Source organism: Chionomys nivalis, chromosome 11 (assembly GCF_950005125.1).
Source record: "Chionomys nivalis chromosome 11, mChiNiv1.1, whole genome shotgun sequence".
NCBI lineage: Eukaryota > Metazoa > Chordata > Mammalia > Rodentia > Cricetidae > Chionomys > Chionomys nivalis.
In genome coordinates, this window is record NC_080096.1 from 25699581 (window position 1) to 25718508 (window position 18928).

General features: G+C 41.5%; 1 protein-coding gene across 1 annotated transcript in view; it reads left to right on the plus strand.

The window, feature by feature from the left end:
* Positions 1-18928, plus strand: part of LOC130883565 (protein argonaute-4) — a 45872-nt gene extending 26944 nt beyond the window's left edge. The window contains exons 14-18 of the mRNA XM_057784138.1: positions 2796-3111; positions 3210-3344; positions 12672-12773; positions 12987-13186; positions 15123-18928. Of these exons, the coding sequence (XP_057640121.1) occupies positions 2796-3111; positions 3210-3344; positions 12672-12773; positions 12987-13186; positions 15123-15231 (862 nt within the window). The 3' untranslated portion in view covers positions 15232-18928. The remainder of the gene's footprint in view (positions 1-2795; positions 3112-3209; positions 3345-12671; positions 12774-12986; positions 13187-15122) is intronic.

The following is an 18928-nucleotide window of genomic DNA, read 5'->3' on the forward strand; positions in this document are numbered from 1 at the left end:
TGTCCTGGAACTCATTCTGTACACCAGGCTGGCCTCAAACTCATAAAGATCTGCTCCTGGCAGCACCAATCTACTTCAAAGATGATGGGCATCAAAGAAACTCCACATGGAGTTTACTTTCTTTGTGGCAAAAGCCACTGGGCAAAGAAGTGCTCTTTTTTCAATTACTGATGGTATGCTGTCCAAATTGGACAAGCAGAACACAAAAGACAGTGACTACAAAACCTTGTCAAGACAAGGTGGGACAGTCCTTCAAGAATCCTGCTTCATAGAAAAGTCTGTAGGATATGCTTTGGGTGACTGTCCGGCAGCCAGCTGTTTTTGTCATTTCTCACATTTTTTGGAAGTCACTTGCTCACACTTCTTGCTTACTCAGTTAATATTATTTCCTTCTTGGGTCTCTGAGGGAGACTAGATAGTTATAGTTTTCCTTATTTATCAGATACAGAAAAGAAACTCAATGAAGGTGTGTAAAGTGTATAAGGCTTAGAGATATGGAAAGATAGCTTTGGATGGTAATGCAAGTTATGATAGAAAATAAATTAGGAGCCCGGCGGTGGTGGCGCACGCCTTTAATCCCAGCACTAGGGAGATAGAGACAGTAGTGATATGGTTGGGCAGCGAGAGGAATATAAGGTGGGAGGAGACAGAAGCTCAGTGTAGTCTGAGGTTTGGTGGAGAGAGATGCAGTCTGAAGCAGTCTGAGGAGCAGTGCAGTCTGAAGACAGGATTACCCCTTCGCTCTGAGTATTGGTAGAGATAAAAGGTCTCTCTAGTGGCTGACCCCACTGCTTCTCTGATCCTTCAGTTTTCACTCCCCAATATCTGACTCCGGGTTTTATTTATTAAGAACAATTAGAATTCGCGCTTCAGAGATTCACCTACCTCTGCCTCCTGAGTGCTGGATTAAAGGGGAGCACCACTCTGCCTGTCTTATCTCCCTTTTCTTAACATTGTAGTTATACAATTCACTTATGTTGTTGCATTTAATTATTTTTCATTGCTATGGATTATTTTCTTATGTAGATAAAATCATATAGTTCTGTCTACTCTTTGGTGGACAGTATATATTCATTGTATAGTTCTACAATATTATGTATTATGGAGGTAAGCATTTGTTTCTCTTGTGTGAGATGCTGTGTGGAATTTCTTGATATAGAAAATAGAGTTGTGGAGAATACACAAATTTAGCCATAATTGATACAGTCAGGTATTTTTACAACCTGTCTGTAACAATTGATATTTCTACTGAGAGGTTTAGTCATTCCATATGTTTATCACTTACTTGGCAGTACTTTTAATTTTAGCCATTTTTATTATAAGAAATATTATCTTACTATTATTTCAATTTGCTTTCCCCTGATTAGTGATGCTAAAGATGTTTGGGTTTCGATTTAATTTGGAGGCATCTTTTGTAAGGAGCTAGTTCAATTGTTTTATCTATCTGTCTCTGTTATGAGTCATTGTTGTTGGTTGGTTTATTTTGTTTTGTTTTGTTTTTTTGAGACAGGGTTTCTCTGTGTAGCAGCCCTTGCCCTCCTGAGACTAGCTCTGTAAACCAGGCTGGCCTCAAATTCAACAGCGATCTACCTGCCTCTTATATATTTTTTAAATTATGTACACATGTGTGCAGGAGGTGTTATCACGTGCACATGAAGGCACCAGTACAAGTGTTCACAGAGGCTAGAGATATCAGATCCCCTTGGAGCTTCAGTTATAGGTGCTGTAAGCTGCCCAGTGTGGATGCAGGGAACTAACTCAGATGCTCTGGAAGAGCCAACTACCATCTTGACCCCTGACCATGCCATCTCTTCAGCTTCTGGAACACCTTAAGCTTGGAATTTGATCTTGTATATTCTTTTTTTAAGATTTATTGTGTACACAGTGTTCAGCCTCCATGTATGCCTGCAGGCCAGAAGAGGGCACCAGATCTCATTACAGATGGTTGTGAGCCACCATGTGGGTTGCTGGGAATTGAACTCAGGACCTCTGAAAGAGCAGTCAGTGTTCTTAACCTCCAACCCCTCTTGTATATTCTTTATTCTCTTATGTCTTTTAAAAATTTTATTTATTTTTTGAGACAAAGTGTTTTTATGTAGACCAGACTGGCCTGCTTAGGCCAAAATGTACCTGCTTAGGTAAGTCTTAGGAACTGCGGGTTTGTGCCATCATGTCTGGATCATGTTCTTCCTTTTGAGATTGGGTTTCATGTATCTTAAGCTGGCCTTGAACTGAACTCTGCAGAGCTGAAGATGATCTTCCAACTAACTGTCTTCCTGCTTCCACCCACTGACATGAGTGTTGACTTATAGATACCACCATACCTGGATTTTTTTTGTCTAGCTTTTACCAGAAAAGCACTCATATTTTTCTTTGATTCCACAGATAGAGGAATCAGTGACATGGAATGAATTTGTGTTTTCAACAGATATTTACCAAGTGCCAAGTATGAGCTAAGGAATGTTCTAGGTACTAGTAATGACCAAGATTTAATAAAATTCCTACTCTTGTAGGGTTTATATTTGTATGGGTCTGTGTGTGCAAATAAAGTAAATAAGTAAAATATAGGATATAATTGATAAATATGTATAAAATAAAACAGAAAAAATGAATTTGATTCTCTTCTTTAAATTTCACAACTTAAAGAGATTTGGGTTTTGGAAGGTTCATGTTCTTTCCTAATGGGCATAGGTCCTCTTTTCTAAGATGGCAGTTATCCTGGTGATATATTTTTCTAGACTCAAATATTTGTACCCATATGTTTTGAGTGGCACTGTTTTCTTAAATCTGGACAGGCCTTCAGTGTTCCAGCAGCCTGTCATCTTCCTGGGAGCAGATGTCACTCATCCACCTGCTGGGGATGGGAAGAAGCCTTCTATTGCAGCCGTGGTGGGCAGCATGGACGGCCACCCTAGCCGATACTGTGCCACAGTGCGGGTGCAGACTTCTCGGCAGGAGATTGCCCAGGAGCTCCTCTACAGTCAGGAGGTCGTGCAGGACCTGACGAGCATGGCTCGGGAGCTGCTGATTCAATTCTACAAGTCCACACGTTTCAAGCCCACTCGCATCATCTACTACCGTGGAGGGGTGTCGGAGGGACAGATGAAACAGGTGTTCCCATCAGCCCCATGCCCTCCTCTGAGCACTCTTCAGCTTGCCGCTTGAGAACTAAGACCTCCGTCAAACAAAATTCCCCTTCTGTCTCCTAGGTAGCTTGGCCGGAGCTAATAGCAATTCGAAAGGCATGTATAAGCTTGGAGGAAGACTATCGACCAGGAATAACCTACATTGTGGTGCAAAAGAGACATCACACACGCCTCTTCTGTGCAGATAAAACAGAAAGGGTAAGAAGTCGTGCTGAGAGCCTCCTCCTCTGACTGTGACAGTGACTGTGGTTTTGAGTAGATGCAGACAGTGAATTTCTCTGAAACTGGCTGTATCTAATGGTAATTTAGTAATTAAGTTGAACTTACATGACAAGTTCTGGATAACAGGAGTTTTAAGAATGAATGCGTCTTGCCGGGCAGTAGTGGATTTGGCAGTGGGTCTTTATGAGTTTGGGGCCAGCCTGGTTGATGAGAGAGTTCCAGAGCAGCCATGGCTATACAAAGAGACCCTGTCTCAAAAAAAACAAAACTGAAATTTAACCTAATTTCGAGACTCTATTACAGACACGCCCAGAGATATGTCTCCTAGGTGATTGTAGACCTTGTCAGTTGGCAGTCAGTACTGACCAACCATCAGGGTTGTTTGTGTAGTGCTGAGGCGTGGTGGCTAGAAGAGACATGTCAGGTACATTACGGTGTAATACTTCAAAATGGGGTGCTGTGTGTGTTTACTAAACATCAAACCAAGGACTTCACACGTGTTTTTTGCTGCTTTTTACTGCTAAAGCATGAGTGATAGTCCAGGATGTGAAGCAGAATGTCCTTGGTGATTTTATATCACTGGGATAGTGACTTGGAGTGACTATGGTGTCATACTTATTAACCACACATAAGAGACTTCACTTCTCTAAGCCACATGAAAACTTATAATTTGACTTAGGATTTTTTCATTCATGTATGTTTGTGTGTGTGTGTGTGTGTATTTATTCATTTGTGTGTCTGTGTGAGTGTTTGAGCGTGTGAATGTGTGTAGGCCAGAAGACGGCGTCAGTGTTCCCCTCTATTTGTCTCTGCTAATTCCTGTGAAGCAAGCAGGGTCTTTCCCTGAACCTGGGACTCGTATTTTCTTGGCTAGAAGCTGGTGAACCCCAGTGTTCTTCCTGTCTCTGGTACCCTTCAGATCCAGTGTTACAGGCATTTACTGGGACACTTATTTTGTGATATGGGTGCTGTGATCCAAACTTCAGTCCTCAGGATTGTGAAGCGTGTGCTCTTACACACTGAGCCATCTCTCCAGCTCCAGGATTTGGAATTGCCAGTTTGATGTTACTGTGAAATCAGTCTGCATTCTGTAGTAACTGCTCTTTAAGTTTTGAATTTGGTAATGTCCTGGAAGGCAATAGGCAGTACAGTATTGTCTCGCAATGCAGCCACCCTCACATGAGTAAACTGTCGATAGTCTATAGTGTGCTATACTGCTTAACTGTGATATTCAGAAGGGTATATGGAGTAGGTGAATTTTTGTTTATGAAAATTTTAATTTATAATGATCTTATTGGTTGTAATCCTTTCATAAACTGAAGACCATTCTTTTTTTTTTTTAAATATTTATTTATTTATTATGTATACAATATTCTGTCTGTGTGTATGCCTGCAGGCCAGAAGAGGGCACCAGACCTCATTACAGATGGTTGTGAGCCACCATGTGGTTGCTGGGAATTGAACTCAGGACTTTTTGAAGAGCAGGCAATGCTCTTAACCGCTGAGCCAACTCTCCAGCCCACTGAAGACCATTCTTACCTGTAAAAGGTGATGATGAGGGGCTGGAGAGATGGCTCAGGGCTCATCTGTAATGAGATCTGGTGCCCTCTTCTGGCCTGCAGACATACATACAGACAGAACACTCTAGTATGCATAATGAATAAATAAATCTTTTTAAAAAATGTGCTGATGGACAGCATCTAGGCACGGTGGTTACACAGCCGCAGTTCCAGCACTGGGAGGATGGAGTGGAAGATCATGAGTTGCAGGCTAGTCTGAGTTATCCTATCTCAAAGGAAAAAGCAAGTGCCGGAGATGTAGCCAGCATGCTGGAAGCCCTGTGTTCAGTTCCTGATACATAGCCTCAGTGAAATAGCATGTCCAAGGCCTGCTTAAGCCACGTGAGTTGCTGTCTAAAGAACAAAACACAACAAATAAAAATAGAATCTATTTCATGAAGTATGGTGAAGAGTAAATTAATAAATGAGTGTTAATTTGGGGTATAATTCCCAGCACTTGATAAAGACATTTTCCATTGATTTTATTTATGATTTGATATTTATGTTTAAAGTGGGTAAGCTATAAGAATATTATGTTGGATGACCTCTTTTTTACTGTTTCTAATGATATTATTTCATCTTCTCCAGGCATAGCAAGGACCAGATCTTTTCTGTTGCTTAATCATGTAAGCTTGCTGGCTCCTCCAATTATTTTCTGGGACAAAAACTATCTCTTTTCCAAGGATGAGATGTTTATTTTTGGTTTTTTTGTTTGTTTGTTTTTTTCGAGACAGGGTTTCTCTGTGGTTTTGGAGCCTGTCCTGGAACTAGCTCTTGTAGACCAGGCTGGTCTCGAACTCACAGAGATTCGCCTGCCTCTGCCTCCCAAGTGCTGGGATTAAAGCCGTGTGCCACCACCGCCCGGCCTGATCTTTATTTTTGTTTTGTCAATTGCAAGAGATCCAAGTTCTTTCCCCTACAGTCCCCAGATCTACTAGTCAGTTTATATTAAATTTTTGTTCACTAATTGTTCTACTCTGACTCAGTAGTAGTTCTTAGATTTTGATAATACAGATTATCTGAATGCTTGCCTAAAATTGAAGCAGAAAATACCCTGTCACCCATCTTTTATTGTTATGGTTTCCTCTTTGCTCTACTGCAAACTTGCTTTCCATGTAGTTCACTGGGGAGTGGAGAGGAATCCAGGAACTGGATGATCTGCCACCACTCCCAGTGCTGGGAATGGAGCTCAGGGCCTCACATATGGTGGGAAGCAGTTTACCACTGAGCTTTCTCCAGACCCTGAGCTATCTTTCTTTCCTACAGCTCTCTTCATTACCATCACTCAGGATTGAAGGTTCCAATTCTTTAGTTTACTTTATACTATGACCAGTATCTCCAGTTCTCCGAACATGCCTCTTGCCTGCCTCCAACTCCAAAATATATCTACTTGCTTATTTATTTACTTTGCTTCACTCTCAGGCTGATGAGAGTTGCTGGCTGAACAAATCACTTGTTTTGTCATAAACCATGTTATAAACACATGAGAGCAAACCTTTAAACCTTAAATGCTGTGATTTTTTTTTAATTGTTTTATTTCCCATAAGTGTTGGTCCCTATCCTTGGTGTCTTTTTTTTTTTTTTTTTTTTTTTGGTTTTTCGAGACAGGGTTTCTCTGTGGTTTTGGAGCCTATCCTGGAACTAGCTCTTGTAGACCGGGCTGGTCTCGAACTCACAGAGATCCGCCTGCCTCTGCCTCCCGAGTGCTGGGATTAAAGGCGTGCGCCACCACCGCCCGGCCTATCCTTGGTGTCTTAATGCTAACAAAGACCTATTTTCTGCACAGACAGTACTGTGGTGATCACAACTGCCTTCTGAATCCTACCTTCTGTTTACTGGGAAGATGGGACCTGGAAGGCATGGATTTTCTCGGTTACCTATCCTCTCCTTTCTAATGTGCTTTTTTGTCTCCTTCCTCAAATCTCAGGCTAATCTCCCCATCTGTGCTTTTTAACTCCAGTTCTCTCTGCCTTCTCTAGAGCCTCACTTACTTCATAAAGACTCTTTTTTTTAAGTTTTAGTCTTCCTCATTCTTTTCAAAAATTTAAATTGTATTTAATTAATGAGTTAATTTAGCGTGTGTGTGTGTGTTTGTGTGTATGTGTGAGAGAGGACTACTTATATCTAGGTTCCAGAGATGGGATGCAGGTCATTAGACTCTGTCTCTCTCTGTCTCTCTCTGTCTCTGTCTCTCTCTGTCTCTCTCTCTCTCTCGTACACGTGCTCTTCTATCTTTGCTTTTGTAAGTTTTCTTTTAGAAGAATAATCACCTGACTTACTGTGAAGTGTACCCTCACCTCAAACTTCATACTGTGATTTTTAGGAAGTAGGAAATTCAAGAGAGAACTGAAGTGTTGCCTCTGTACCTTCATATCCTACCAAGTCAGAGTCCCACACTGACCTCTTAGCCACACTTGTGACAGCACAGCCTTCTCTGGCCTTAATAATATGACTTCCCAGGCTTCTTACTCACCTCTGTGAGTAAAGTCAGATTATCTTTACTTAGAAAATTAGATTTATTTATCTAATGTGTATGAGTGTTTTGGTTCATGTATATATGTATGTATGTATGTATGTATGTATGTATGTATGTATGTATGTATGTGCACCACATTCATGCCTGGTGCTCACAGAGGTCAGAAGAGGGGGGCAGATTTCTTTTTTTTTCTTTTTTTTTGGGAGGGGGCAGATTTCTGAGAACTGGATTTACAGATGAGTGTGGGGAGTGTGGTTGCTGGGAACCAAACCCAGGTCTTCTGAAAGAGCAAGTGTTCTTTAACTACTGAGCCATCTCTCCAGCCCCTCAGTGACCCTTTTCCTGTTCTTAATAACTCTGTCTTCAGCGTCATCCACTTTTCTAGGCTCACTTGCTTATTAACTTCAAATCCATATTTCTGCCCTAGATTGCTCTGTCAGACTCTTGATTTGTACTTTTAATTATCTACCAGACATGTTCACTCAAATACTCTGTGCGTGGTGCACCAGTCTCCACAGACCAGGCTGTGTGGTGGTGATAACAAGAACCCATCCTTGTGGCTGACAAAGATTCATTTCTTGTTCATACTACACAGTCACTGTGGCCCTACTGCAGCTGCAACCCTGTTGTCCTCCCTTTGGAACCCAGGCTGACAGAATCCATCTTGGAACCTTGCCAGTCACAAGACAAGCTGTATGCTGGCTCTTAAAGCTTTTGCCCTGAAGTGCCACATTTTATCATCAAAGCAATTCACATGGCCACTCCTGTGATAGCTGGGTGGAACTGTATAATCTTCCTCCTGGGAGGGGCACAGAAATATTTGGCACCAGTAATACAGTCTACCATAGGCATGTCAGACAAAACACGTCCAAACTTCCCACTTACTGTTTAATCCCCATCCAGAACCTCCCTGAGTTCTCCTTAGATTCTGTTACTTGGCACCACTGTGTTTTATGTTCGCCAAGCTGGAAACTTCAGAATCATTTTTAAATTCTTCTCCTGCCTTATTGTCCTTGCCATGTCCAGTTTCTTCAATGGTTCCCTGTGTTCTACCCCCAAATCTCTCTTACCTCAAGCTCATGTATTTCCATGACCCTAGGCAGAACTGGTCTGTTGTGCGAGACTCTCTAGCAGTCTCTTCATTGCCTTTGCTCCTTCATCCTGCAGCCAGGGGTTGCTTTCTAAAACACATCACTTCTCAGAAGTCTTCATGTGCTTTCCATTGCTTACAAAACACCTTCCTCTGTTCCTTCATGCTCTCCCAGGGGAGCCTGAACAGCATAATTATGTCTGTCTTCTTACGTCCCCATGTCCTACTGTGTTCTCCTTTCTGGAATGAGCACATTCAGCCCACTCCTTTTTGCTGTTTATGTTAAGGTATACTACAGATACAGTAAAATTCAACCTTTTTAGAATGTAGTTGTACTTTATGGTTGAAACAAATGCATATAATTCTGTTTATACCAAATCTTCTTTTAAATGTTGTTGAACATTGAACCTAGGGTCTCACACATATAAGCAAATGCTCTGTCACTCAGCCATATCCCCTATCCCCGTTTTACCTTTTATTTTGAAGCATAGTATAGTACAATTATAATTGGTCTCAATAAATAAAACTTGAAGCCAGATATTAGGGGTGAAGGCTGAAGGATCAGAGAGGCAGTGGGGTCAGCCACTAGAAACCTTTTACCTCTACCAGTGCACAGTCCAAAGGGGCGATCCCGTTCTCAGACTTCATCCTCAGACTGCATCTGTCTCCACCAAATCTGACTGCATCTGAGTTCCTGTCTCCTCCTTCCTTATATTCTCTCCGCCCAGCCACAACACTCCTGTTTCCACTTCCCTAGTGCTAGAATTAAAGGCATGGGACCCAAAGTGCTGGGGTCACCTTTGTGTGAGCTGTTTCTCTTTAGACAGATTCAATCTCACGTAGCCCAGGGTGGCTTTGAGCTAACAAAGATTCTTCTGCCTCTGTTTCCCGAGTCCTGGGATTAAAGGTGTGCACCACCACTGCCTGGCCTCTAGTACCTTAGCTCTGCACTCTGATCTTCAGGCAAGCTTTATTTGTTAAAACACAAACTAAATATCACCACAGCAGGGTCTCACTAATTTGCCTAGGTTGATCTTGAAGTCACTCTGTAGCCTGGGCAAGCCTTAAATTGGAGATTCTCCTGCTTCCATCTCCTGAGTGGCCAGACTTAGAGGTCTGTGTCACCAGAAACCCCCCCCTTTTTTTTAATTTTTTATCATTTATTTAACTTTATTGTGAGCTGCCATGTGGGTGCTGGGAATTGAACCCGGGTCCTCAGGAAGAGCAGTCAGTGCTCTTAACCACTGAGCCATCTCTCCAGCCCCCCAGAAAAACCTTTTATACTCAACCTTTTCCTCTAACTTTTGGCAACACTGATAGGTATTTCCAGCTTATAATTTTTCCTTTCCTAGAAACATGTATTAATGGAAACATGTAGCTTTTGATTTTGGCTTCTCTTATTTAGAATAATGTATTAAAGTATCACCCTTGTTGCTATGTGTATTAGTAACATTTCTTTTTTATTGCTGAGTTCGGATGTGATAATATGGATTGCTACAGTTTACTCGTATGTTTCTGGGCTTAGGGGTGCTTACAGTGTTTTCAGTCTTTATCCCATCATATTTATTCATTTAGAAACAAAGTTTTGCTTTGTACTTAAGATGGCCTCAAACTTGCACCCTTCCGGCCTAAACCTCCTGAGTGCTGAAAGTACTGGCGTGTGCCACCATACCAGGTTTTGCCTTTTCAACGCCTACTTACCTTTTAAGACAGTATAATTACTCCATCCCAGCCAGCCTTCCTAATGCCTTCAGCGACCTGCATCACATTGCACTAAAATACTTGGGTTGTGGAAGGCAGTTTATTCTTTCTGCCTCTGGCTCTTAGACTCAACATTTGCTGTGAAGCCTAACTTGGGTGCTCAAGCAATACTTACCGAGTTCAGTGTCTGGTTTCCATTTCCCCAGCCTCATACACGTAGCTTTAGGCTTTCATCTGTAGAACTCTAGAGTTGGTTTTTGGTTTTTGTTGTTGTTGTTTGTTTGGTTTGGTTTTTCAAGACAGTTTCTTTGTGTAGCCCTGATTGTCCTGGAACTCCCCCTGTAGACCAGGCTGGCCTCACTCAGAGATCCGCCTGCCTCTGCCTCCTCCCAAGTGCTGGAATTAAAGGTGTGCGCCACCACCCGGTATCTTTAGAGACTTTTTAAAAAAGAGTGTCTGTGGTAAAATAATCCATTCTATTGTCATCTTAAAGATTATTCTTAATTAAATAGTGGTTTTTGAGAAATTACATATTAGAAAAGTGTGTATGTTGCTAGACTTTGAACCCACAGTCTCACACATAGGAGGCAAGTGCTATACCATTGACCTATATTTCTCCCTCTTTAAAAAAACCTTATAAACTGATTTAATGCAGTATTCCTCAAATTTGACAGGAAACACGCACACCTTATAAACTAATACTCCTAAATGACATACTTTCAGAAAAGATGCTAGACCATTCTATCCTAAATATACATGTCTGCGACACTGTTTAAACTATAAATAAGGAATAGTAAGAGATTAATAATAATAAAAGTTATGTGAACCAGACGTGGTGTCTCAAACCTGTAATCTCAGCACTTAGAAGACTGAGATGGCAGGACTGTGAGCTGGAGACTAGCCTGGCCTACAAACTAAGTACATAACAGATCTTGTCTCAAAAACACAGAGATAACAAAAAGTTATGTGAACATTGTCACTCTCAGAATACCTCCATGTCTCATTGCGCTATGATAATATTTTGGATCTTGGTTGACCACAAGTAACTGAAACCATAACTTGAGATAAGTAGGAGGTACTGTGACTCAGTTATACTTTCTCTGGTTTGGGTAGATAACTAAGCTTAATATGAATTTGAAAGAAGAATTCTCCGTACTCCAAGTTTTTATATTCATTGTTACGTGATCCGTAGCTGGAAGGGATGGTTGTTAGAAAGGAGTCAAATATACCCTGTGGGAATGAATGTCTCTGTGCTAATTAAACTTTCTCATATTAAATTCTACTGAACAACAGAAGACACAGACTGAATAACAAGATTTAATTCTTTTTCTGTTCAGTGCATTTGTGGAGTCCCCCCCGTCCTCCCCCCTCCCCCCGCCTTTCAACAAGCTTGATTTCAGTGTTTTGTTGTGGAAGAACTTAGACTTTTATATCTAGAAAGGGTCATCACCAGATGCCATAGATGGCTAGATTGAAGCACAAAGATGTTCAGTTCCGTTCACAGTGTGTGGCTGTGAGGACTGGCCTGGATCTGAGCTGTCTTCTCAGTCTCCATCCCATGCGGGCTTCCGGAAATCCTTTGGGGGAGCTTCTGTGACTGACTTCATGAGAGTATGAGTTTTGCTGAACCTAGTGAACCAGTTCAAAGATTTTCATCTTGTCTTTTACTGAAAGCTGTGTGTGGCAGGGCCATTACTTTTCTCTCAAATGAGGAATGAAAGTCCTTTCTTCCGGGGAAGTTTATCTACCTCAGATTTTTTCGTTGTTGCAGTGCTTGGACTTGAACCCAGGGTCAATGAACTCATGTTCATGCTAAGCAAGTACTTAACAACTCAGCTACATTCCCATTCCTTAAATGCTGTTCTCCTTTCTCTGCCTACAGAGTGTCATCTATAAATATGTGGCAATATTGCTGTATAAAACTATAGATAGAGCCAGCGGTGGTGGCGTCTCCTTTAATCCCAGCACTCGGGAGTTCGAGGCCAGCCTGGTCTACAAGAGCTAGTTCATGGACAGGCTCCAAAGCTACAGAGAAACCCTGTCTCGAAAAAAAAAAAAACCCAAACCAAAACAACAACAACAACAAAACATAGATAAAGTCATTATTTGGATTCCCCAAAAGAGACTGTGAACTCGTGCTTGAGAAAGTGCTTTAGGATGGGGCTGGGCTAAGGAAAAGTTACAGTGGAATCCAACTTGGTTATTTTTGAGGTAGGGTCTCAGTATAGTCCAAGCTGACCTTGCTGACCTTGAACTTAAAACAGTCCTCCAACCTCAACCTCCCAAATGCTGAGGTTACAGGTATGAATCACAATGTCTGGTTTAACATCTTGAATTAACCTAGTTTTGAGACTTCACATAAGAGCAATTTGCTAATTTGTTACCAATTAATGCATAAAAGGAAAAAACTGGCCTTAAACTAGCTTGTTACTCAGATGATTAATTGTATTTTTAAAAATTACGTATCTTTTTAACAGGTGGGGAAAAGTGGCAATGTCCCAGCAGGCACTACAGTGGATAGTACCATCACACATCCATCGGAGTTTGACTTTTACCTCTGTAGTCATGCAGGAATTCAGGTAATTTGAAAGCTGACGTGATAGGGAGATATTTGCCAGTTCAGCAGCCAGCTTGAGGAGACTTGTCATTAGACACTATGCTTGGCTGTGTTAACTGCTCTGCTCCAGAGATCTACTTGTAGGTGTGTGAGGCAGAGATATTGTTGAGCTTAATAATTAGATCTCAGTTCCTCTTTTCTCCTAACTAGCCAAGTCCTAACACTCTCCCTTCAGGGAACCAGCCGTCCTTCACATTACCAGGTCTTGTGGGATGACAACTGCTTCACTGCAGATGAACTTCAGCTGCTGACGTACCAGCTCTGTCACACCTACGTGAGGTGCACGCGCTCAGTCTCCATTCCTGCCCCTGCATATTATGCGCGGCTGGTAGCATTTCGGGCAAGGTATCATTTGGTGGATAAAGATCATGACAGGCAAGTTCATCAGTAAAACTCTCTTCCTGTTGTGGAAGCGTGTTTTAAAAAACAAGCTATGCAGAAAGCTCTTAAAGATTTATATGTCCGCCGGGCGGTGGTGGTGCATGCCTTTAATCCCAGCACTTGGGAGGCAGAGGCAGGCGGATCTCTGTGAGTTCGAGACCAGCCTGGTCTACAAGAGCTAGTTCCAGGACAGGCTCCAAAACCACAGAGAAACCCTGTCTCGAAAAACCAAAAAAAAAAAAAAAAAAAAAAAAAAAAAAAAAAGATTTATATGTCCTTTTAAGGTTTAACCTACAAGGAACAATCAAAACTGTACAAGACTTTGAGAGCTTTTAATGTGACTTTTGGTCCAAGAAGAGCTCAGGCTTGTATAAACTTGTGTTGTGTTTCTAACAGAGTCTCCTTTGGAGCTGCCTGTGGTTTTCACATAGAACTAACTGCATTTCAGTTCTGCTGAGGTCCCAGGCAGCCTCCAAAGGTGGCCAGCATAACACCCTGGTTCCAGTCAGAGTAGTCACAGCCTATGGACTCCAATTCATGCATGAGGGAGTCCCACATAGTTCATTTTGCTTCCAGTACAATCCAGAAATGACCAGAGTATGCCAGGGCTTATGGGAAAACAGAAGGGTTGAGTATCCTCATTCCCAGATAGAGATCTCAAAGGACGCAGACATTTGGCCTGTTACTGAGCTACCAATAAATGGCTAAAGGAGCTCTTTGCATTAATTTTCTTTCCCAAACGACAGTCTGTGAAGTATAGCAGTTTCTGGGCTCTTCCCCATCCAGTTGCTAAATAGTAGACATTCCATTGCAAGTCTATTCTATAAGGAATTGAAAATACACTATTACAGAAAACACCCAGCTGTGTCTTTGTACTTTGCATTCACCAATATGCATACATTTATTTAAAACATTTATTTGGTACTGTGTGCCAGTACTGTGCTAGGTACTAGAAAATATCAAGATTAGTAAGCCTTGTTTCTTGCCTGCAGGTATTTTATGTTTCAATACGAAGATCTACAGGTGAATAGAAAACTGACAACTGGTCTAACAGTATAGATAGCTTCAGTGGGAGATCAGAGGAAAGGCTGGTAGGGATTTTAGAGCTGGGTGAGGGCTTAACTGTACAAAGGAAAGGATTTTCCAGGCAGAAAGGACAGTGAACATAAAGGAAAGAGAACAAGTGGCATTTTGTACAAGAATAAGTTTTCTTTGACTGGAGCATATTGGAAGGGAACAGCAGGCACAGGGCAGAAAACTGTGTTAGAATAAGATTGTCCTTGTTAAATGTAAAAAGCTGTTCCTGTGATAGAATAGTGCAGGCAGGGGAGGAAAGGATGAAATCAAAGGTGATTAGATAATAATCATCATTTAAAGAGAGGTCAGAGGCCGAGGTGTGACTCAGTGGTGAGTGTTGTGCTTAGTATACATGAAGCCCTAGATTGAATCCTCAGCACTGAGAAAGGGATGGTTTGCCAAACTCCTATGTTACATAATACCCCGAAGATGAAATTGACGATTTCATATTGGTTGTGTCTAGTACTATAAAAGGAAACCACAACTGTCTATAAAAATATTCTAGGTGACCCTGACCTGAACTTGGGAGTCAGGGAAGACTCTAGGAGGGAAATGACTTGTAAGTGAGGTCTGAAGGATGAGTAGGAACTAAGTAGACAGAAGGGACAGTAGCAGTCCTTATGTAGGTGCTATTAAACACTTGAGTTTTGTGAACATCGTTTTATTTAATTATTGCAACCATCCATTAAATAAGTCGTACTATTTGAACAAGCATGTCTAAGAAAACATAAATCGTTTGAATAGCCCAGCCTGAGCTCAAGATGTTCTTGAACCCAGTACTATGTGTGCTACCTGAAACACTGAAGTTGAATGCTGTCTTAACTCCTGGTTTTTTGTTTTGTTCTCATTATAGTGCGGAAGGCAGTCACATGTCAGGACAGAGCAATGGCCGGGACCCTCAGGCTTTGGCTAAGGCTGTGCAGATCCACCACGATACCCAGCACACTATGTATTTTGCCTGAGAGTCTTGGAAAAGAACTCAACCGATTTGGCATCCCATGCATCCTCAAATGTTTCAGATGCCTACTGCCTCTAGACAATGCCACGTTGATTTTAGGTGGTCCCCTACCAGCAGCTCGGAACAGTTAGTTGCACTGAATCTGTACTTTGCAGCCCTGTCTGATGCATCAACAAAATTGAGCCATTTTTTAAAGAAAAAGAAAAAAAGAAATAGAAACTCACAGATTATGCTTTCTGATGCACTGGACAAAAATTTTACCTCAGCGTGCAAAGGCTGATCAGCCTTGACTTTCTAAAGGACTTATTTTCAAAGGAGGGTTTCTGTGGGATATTTTGCTAGCTGTGGTATTCACCGCATCTAGTCTTATAAGAGGAGTATTTCCTTTTTCCTTGTTCATTGAGTGGGGTGTATGCATAAGTGGGAGAGAAAAACCAAACGACCTGTTTCATTTCCATGCAACTTTTTAATTGGGTGGGCCCATAGACTTTTTAATGGAGATTTCTGACTTCGCCACTGTAAATGCCTTTAAGGAGCATTAATTTTTTAAAGTTTTACAGAATTTTATTATTTTCACTGCTTTATCTTACTGATCTCTTCGGGCCTGTGCTGTGGAGTGCAGGCTGCCTGGCAATTGCACTATATTTGGCTGCAGATTCAAACAGGCAGTTCTCTTACGTGTCTGGGTTTTGTGAATGTGTGACATAATCAAGTGTGATGTGTGTCACAGGGACAGATAGCACTGCCATGGTCAAAAGTAAAAAGTTCTCACTATTTGGAAAAAAATTAGCTTTTAGTATGTTTCCAGGTTTTTTAAAGTGCCCATTTTATGCTGCTATGTGGTTTGTTAGATCTAAATGATTTTTAAACTTCTCTCATAGAAAGTTAACTTTGGCAATAAGCATTTTTAAGGCCCCTCCCCTTTCTCCCCCAACAAGGTAGTTTTATAGATGAAATTTTGGTATGATTTTATCAACTATTTCTTAATATATCATAACCTGGATATTCTAAAACCAGTCAGTCGATAAAAACATATATTTCCATGCCCTTTAAAATAATTGTTTGGTTTTTAAACCTATTTTATAGTCATAGTCTGTGACCTGTCACCTTTTTTTCTTTCAAAATAAGCTCGAACCAGGATGCTTCCTGATTAGCCAGGCTTTGCCAATGTATAAGGCACATTGAGTGATGATGGACTTAAAAAAAAAAAGTACCAGCATGTAAAAAGCTCGTTTTCCCTGGGAATTAAGGCTGTGCACACAGCTGCTTACAGTACAGTTCTGTTTGCTCTTCTCTCAGCCTGAAATGTGCTTGGTGGCTTTGCCTTCCTCTTTTTCAGCTAAAACTATGTGGAAGAAGTTGATTTTCTCCCTTTTTCTGTAGAGTCTGGATTCCCTCACAGGAAGACAGGACTCCTTTGCTTGTCCAGAAAAGGGAGTTGGTACAAAGCAAGCATCAATTAGAAACTAGGGAAAATGGATTCTGTATTTAATGTAGATAATACTTTGTAAAGGACAAGCGTTACATAGTCTAGGTAGTTCCACCCAGGGTTCCCAGCCCACATTTTACTCTGTCCCCAAAGGGCAAGGGGTGAAAGGTAAGATGTTCTCTTAGAGCCACACTCCTTGAGCTGAGGAAGGAGCTGGGAAGAGACAAACACAATATACTGAAAACAATTTTGTTGTCTCTATCTAGAAACCATTGGTGGGAAACACTGGATCAGATGGTGAAGGGTGTTTGCTTGAACTCATTAGTTGATTCAAGATCCAAATCTGTTAAACTAGCCTTCTCAAAATCCCAGCAATACAAAGCACTGTTCTCCTTCAGTCTTTTCAACAAGCTTGTAAATACATTAATGTTTACATTTCCGTGTGCTGTTGCTCAGCAGTGCCACCAGCGTTAGCTGAACTGGTCTCTGAGAGTTTTTTAATGTCCATCGAGTACTTTAGCTCGTGAGGATGAATGCAGACATCCTTAATCTCTGCAGACAGTGGGAAAAAGCAAGTCCTGTGGCTGAAGCACAACGAAGGCAGGAGTGAAGAGACGGCTGATACTTTTTTTTTTTTTGCGAATACCTCACTTGGATAATACAAATCTGGACATGTTGATCAGTGCCTGGCTGCCCCTTTTATTCACACTCATTCAGGGAGAGCACAGAAAATACTCTTCAACACAGCCGCTCTGGATCCAAGAGGAGGAAAAAAAGAATGGGAGCTTTTTAGGAGAATGAGGACTCACCTGGAGCCTGAGGCATGAAGAACTCTTGATGGCTGGCTAGCTGGCTGGCCGGCCAGCAGGCACCACACCTGCACTTACTTGAGTGCCGCAGGCTCACTGGTTAACAATGCACAGAAGAAAGTCTTGCCATCTTCCTGCATGATGGAACAGGAGGCAAGCTGGGTGCCCAGAAGCCCTGACCCATTTGCCTGCAGTTGGATTCCATGCTTGACCTTGAACAAAATACCTGAAACACCTCAATCTGTCCTAGTATGCTGTGGCCTATTAGTGTGGTGCTGGAAGAAAGGCCAGGAGGCCAGTTTTTGTAGGAAAACAGTACCATTAAGGATGTGATGCTGTTGTTTTGGACAAATGGAAAGAAATATGGAAGAATTAGGATTGTTGGGGAAAAGCTTGCCGAGGGGTGAATAGTTAAGAGGTGATCCCTGCAGAATCAGAACTGCAGTAATACTGTCGCAAGCAAATCTGAATGCATAGTTTTAATTTAATTAGGGTTGACAATTCAAATAGTTCTCCCCTCGAAACTGACTAAATCGTTATGCATGTGTCAATCAATGGGAGGCGTGCATTCTCTAGAAATAGTTTTAGGCTGCCTGGTTTTCTTAAACGCAGCCTGTTTAGGCACTGTCATGTAGTGTGAAAGATTGCAGTGTGGCAATGCTGAAGAATAACAGTTTGGGGCTAGGGAGCACAGGACATTAAGAGTGGGGAAGACCCAAATGTTGAAATAATTATGTTTTGTTGTTGTTAGTTGTTGAGTCCTGAGCCGTTTATGAAGTGAACCAGCTGGCTTAATGCAGCTAGCGTTCTGGGCAGGCAAACCATATTCACTCCTACTGTAAATTCTATATGCTGCTTCCAAAGGTGATGACTTACAAGCAGGCATGTTCTGTATGGCCTGTGTTTTAGCATCTGGTGCCCGATCTATATCCTATGCCCTCACCCACCTGACTCAGCTGCCTATTCCTTCCCCTGGGAAAAGATAACCCACTGTTTTAGCAAGGCTCACCTGTCTACCCTAGTAGCCCTCTGTGGATAGATTATACGATTCTCTTGCTCATTAGCAAGGTGGCAGCTCAGCTTTCATTTTAAGAAAGTGGAGGTTAAGGGCATTGTATTAATATTGCTTCAACTCCAAGAATTTTTTCTTGTAAAATTAAAGGAAAGATCTTTATTGGACAACCGTTTTCTTTTCCCTTGCTATTGACAGATTCATATTTTTTCTGTGTCTCCTGGCTGAAAATGTTTGTTTGTTCATCTGACTAATGGTGTGGTTTTTGTTTCTCTATGGTTAGACTTGTAATGTTTTAAAATGTATTTTACTAATTTGGACTGGATGTCTGTCTCTAGCAATATGAGGTACTTTCTAAGCTATTAAGGAAGGGTTTGTATCCCTGTGTGAAATAAGGTGATGGTTGTTTAAAATTTTTTTTTTGGCCTGCAGGGATATTTTGTGTTCATGT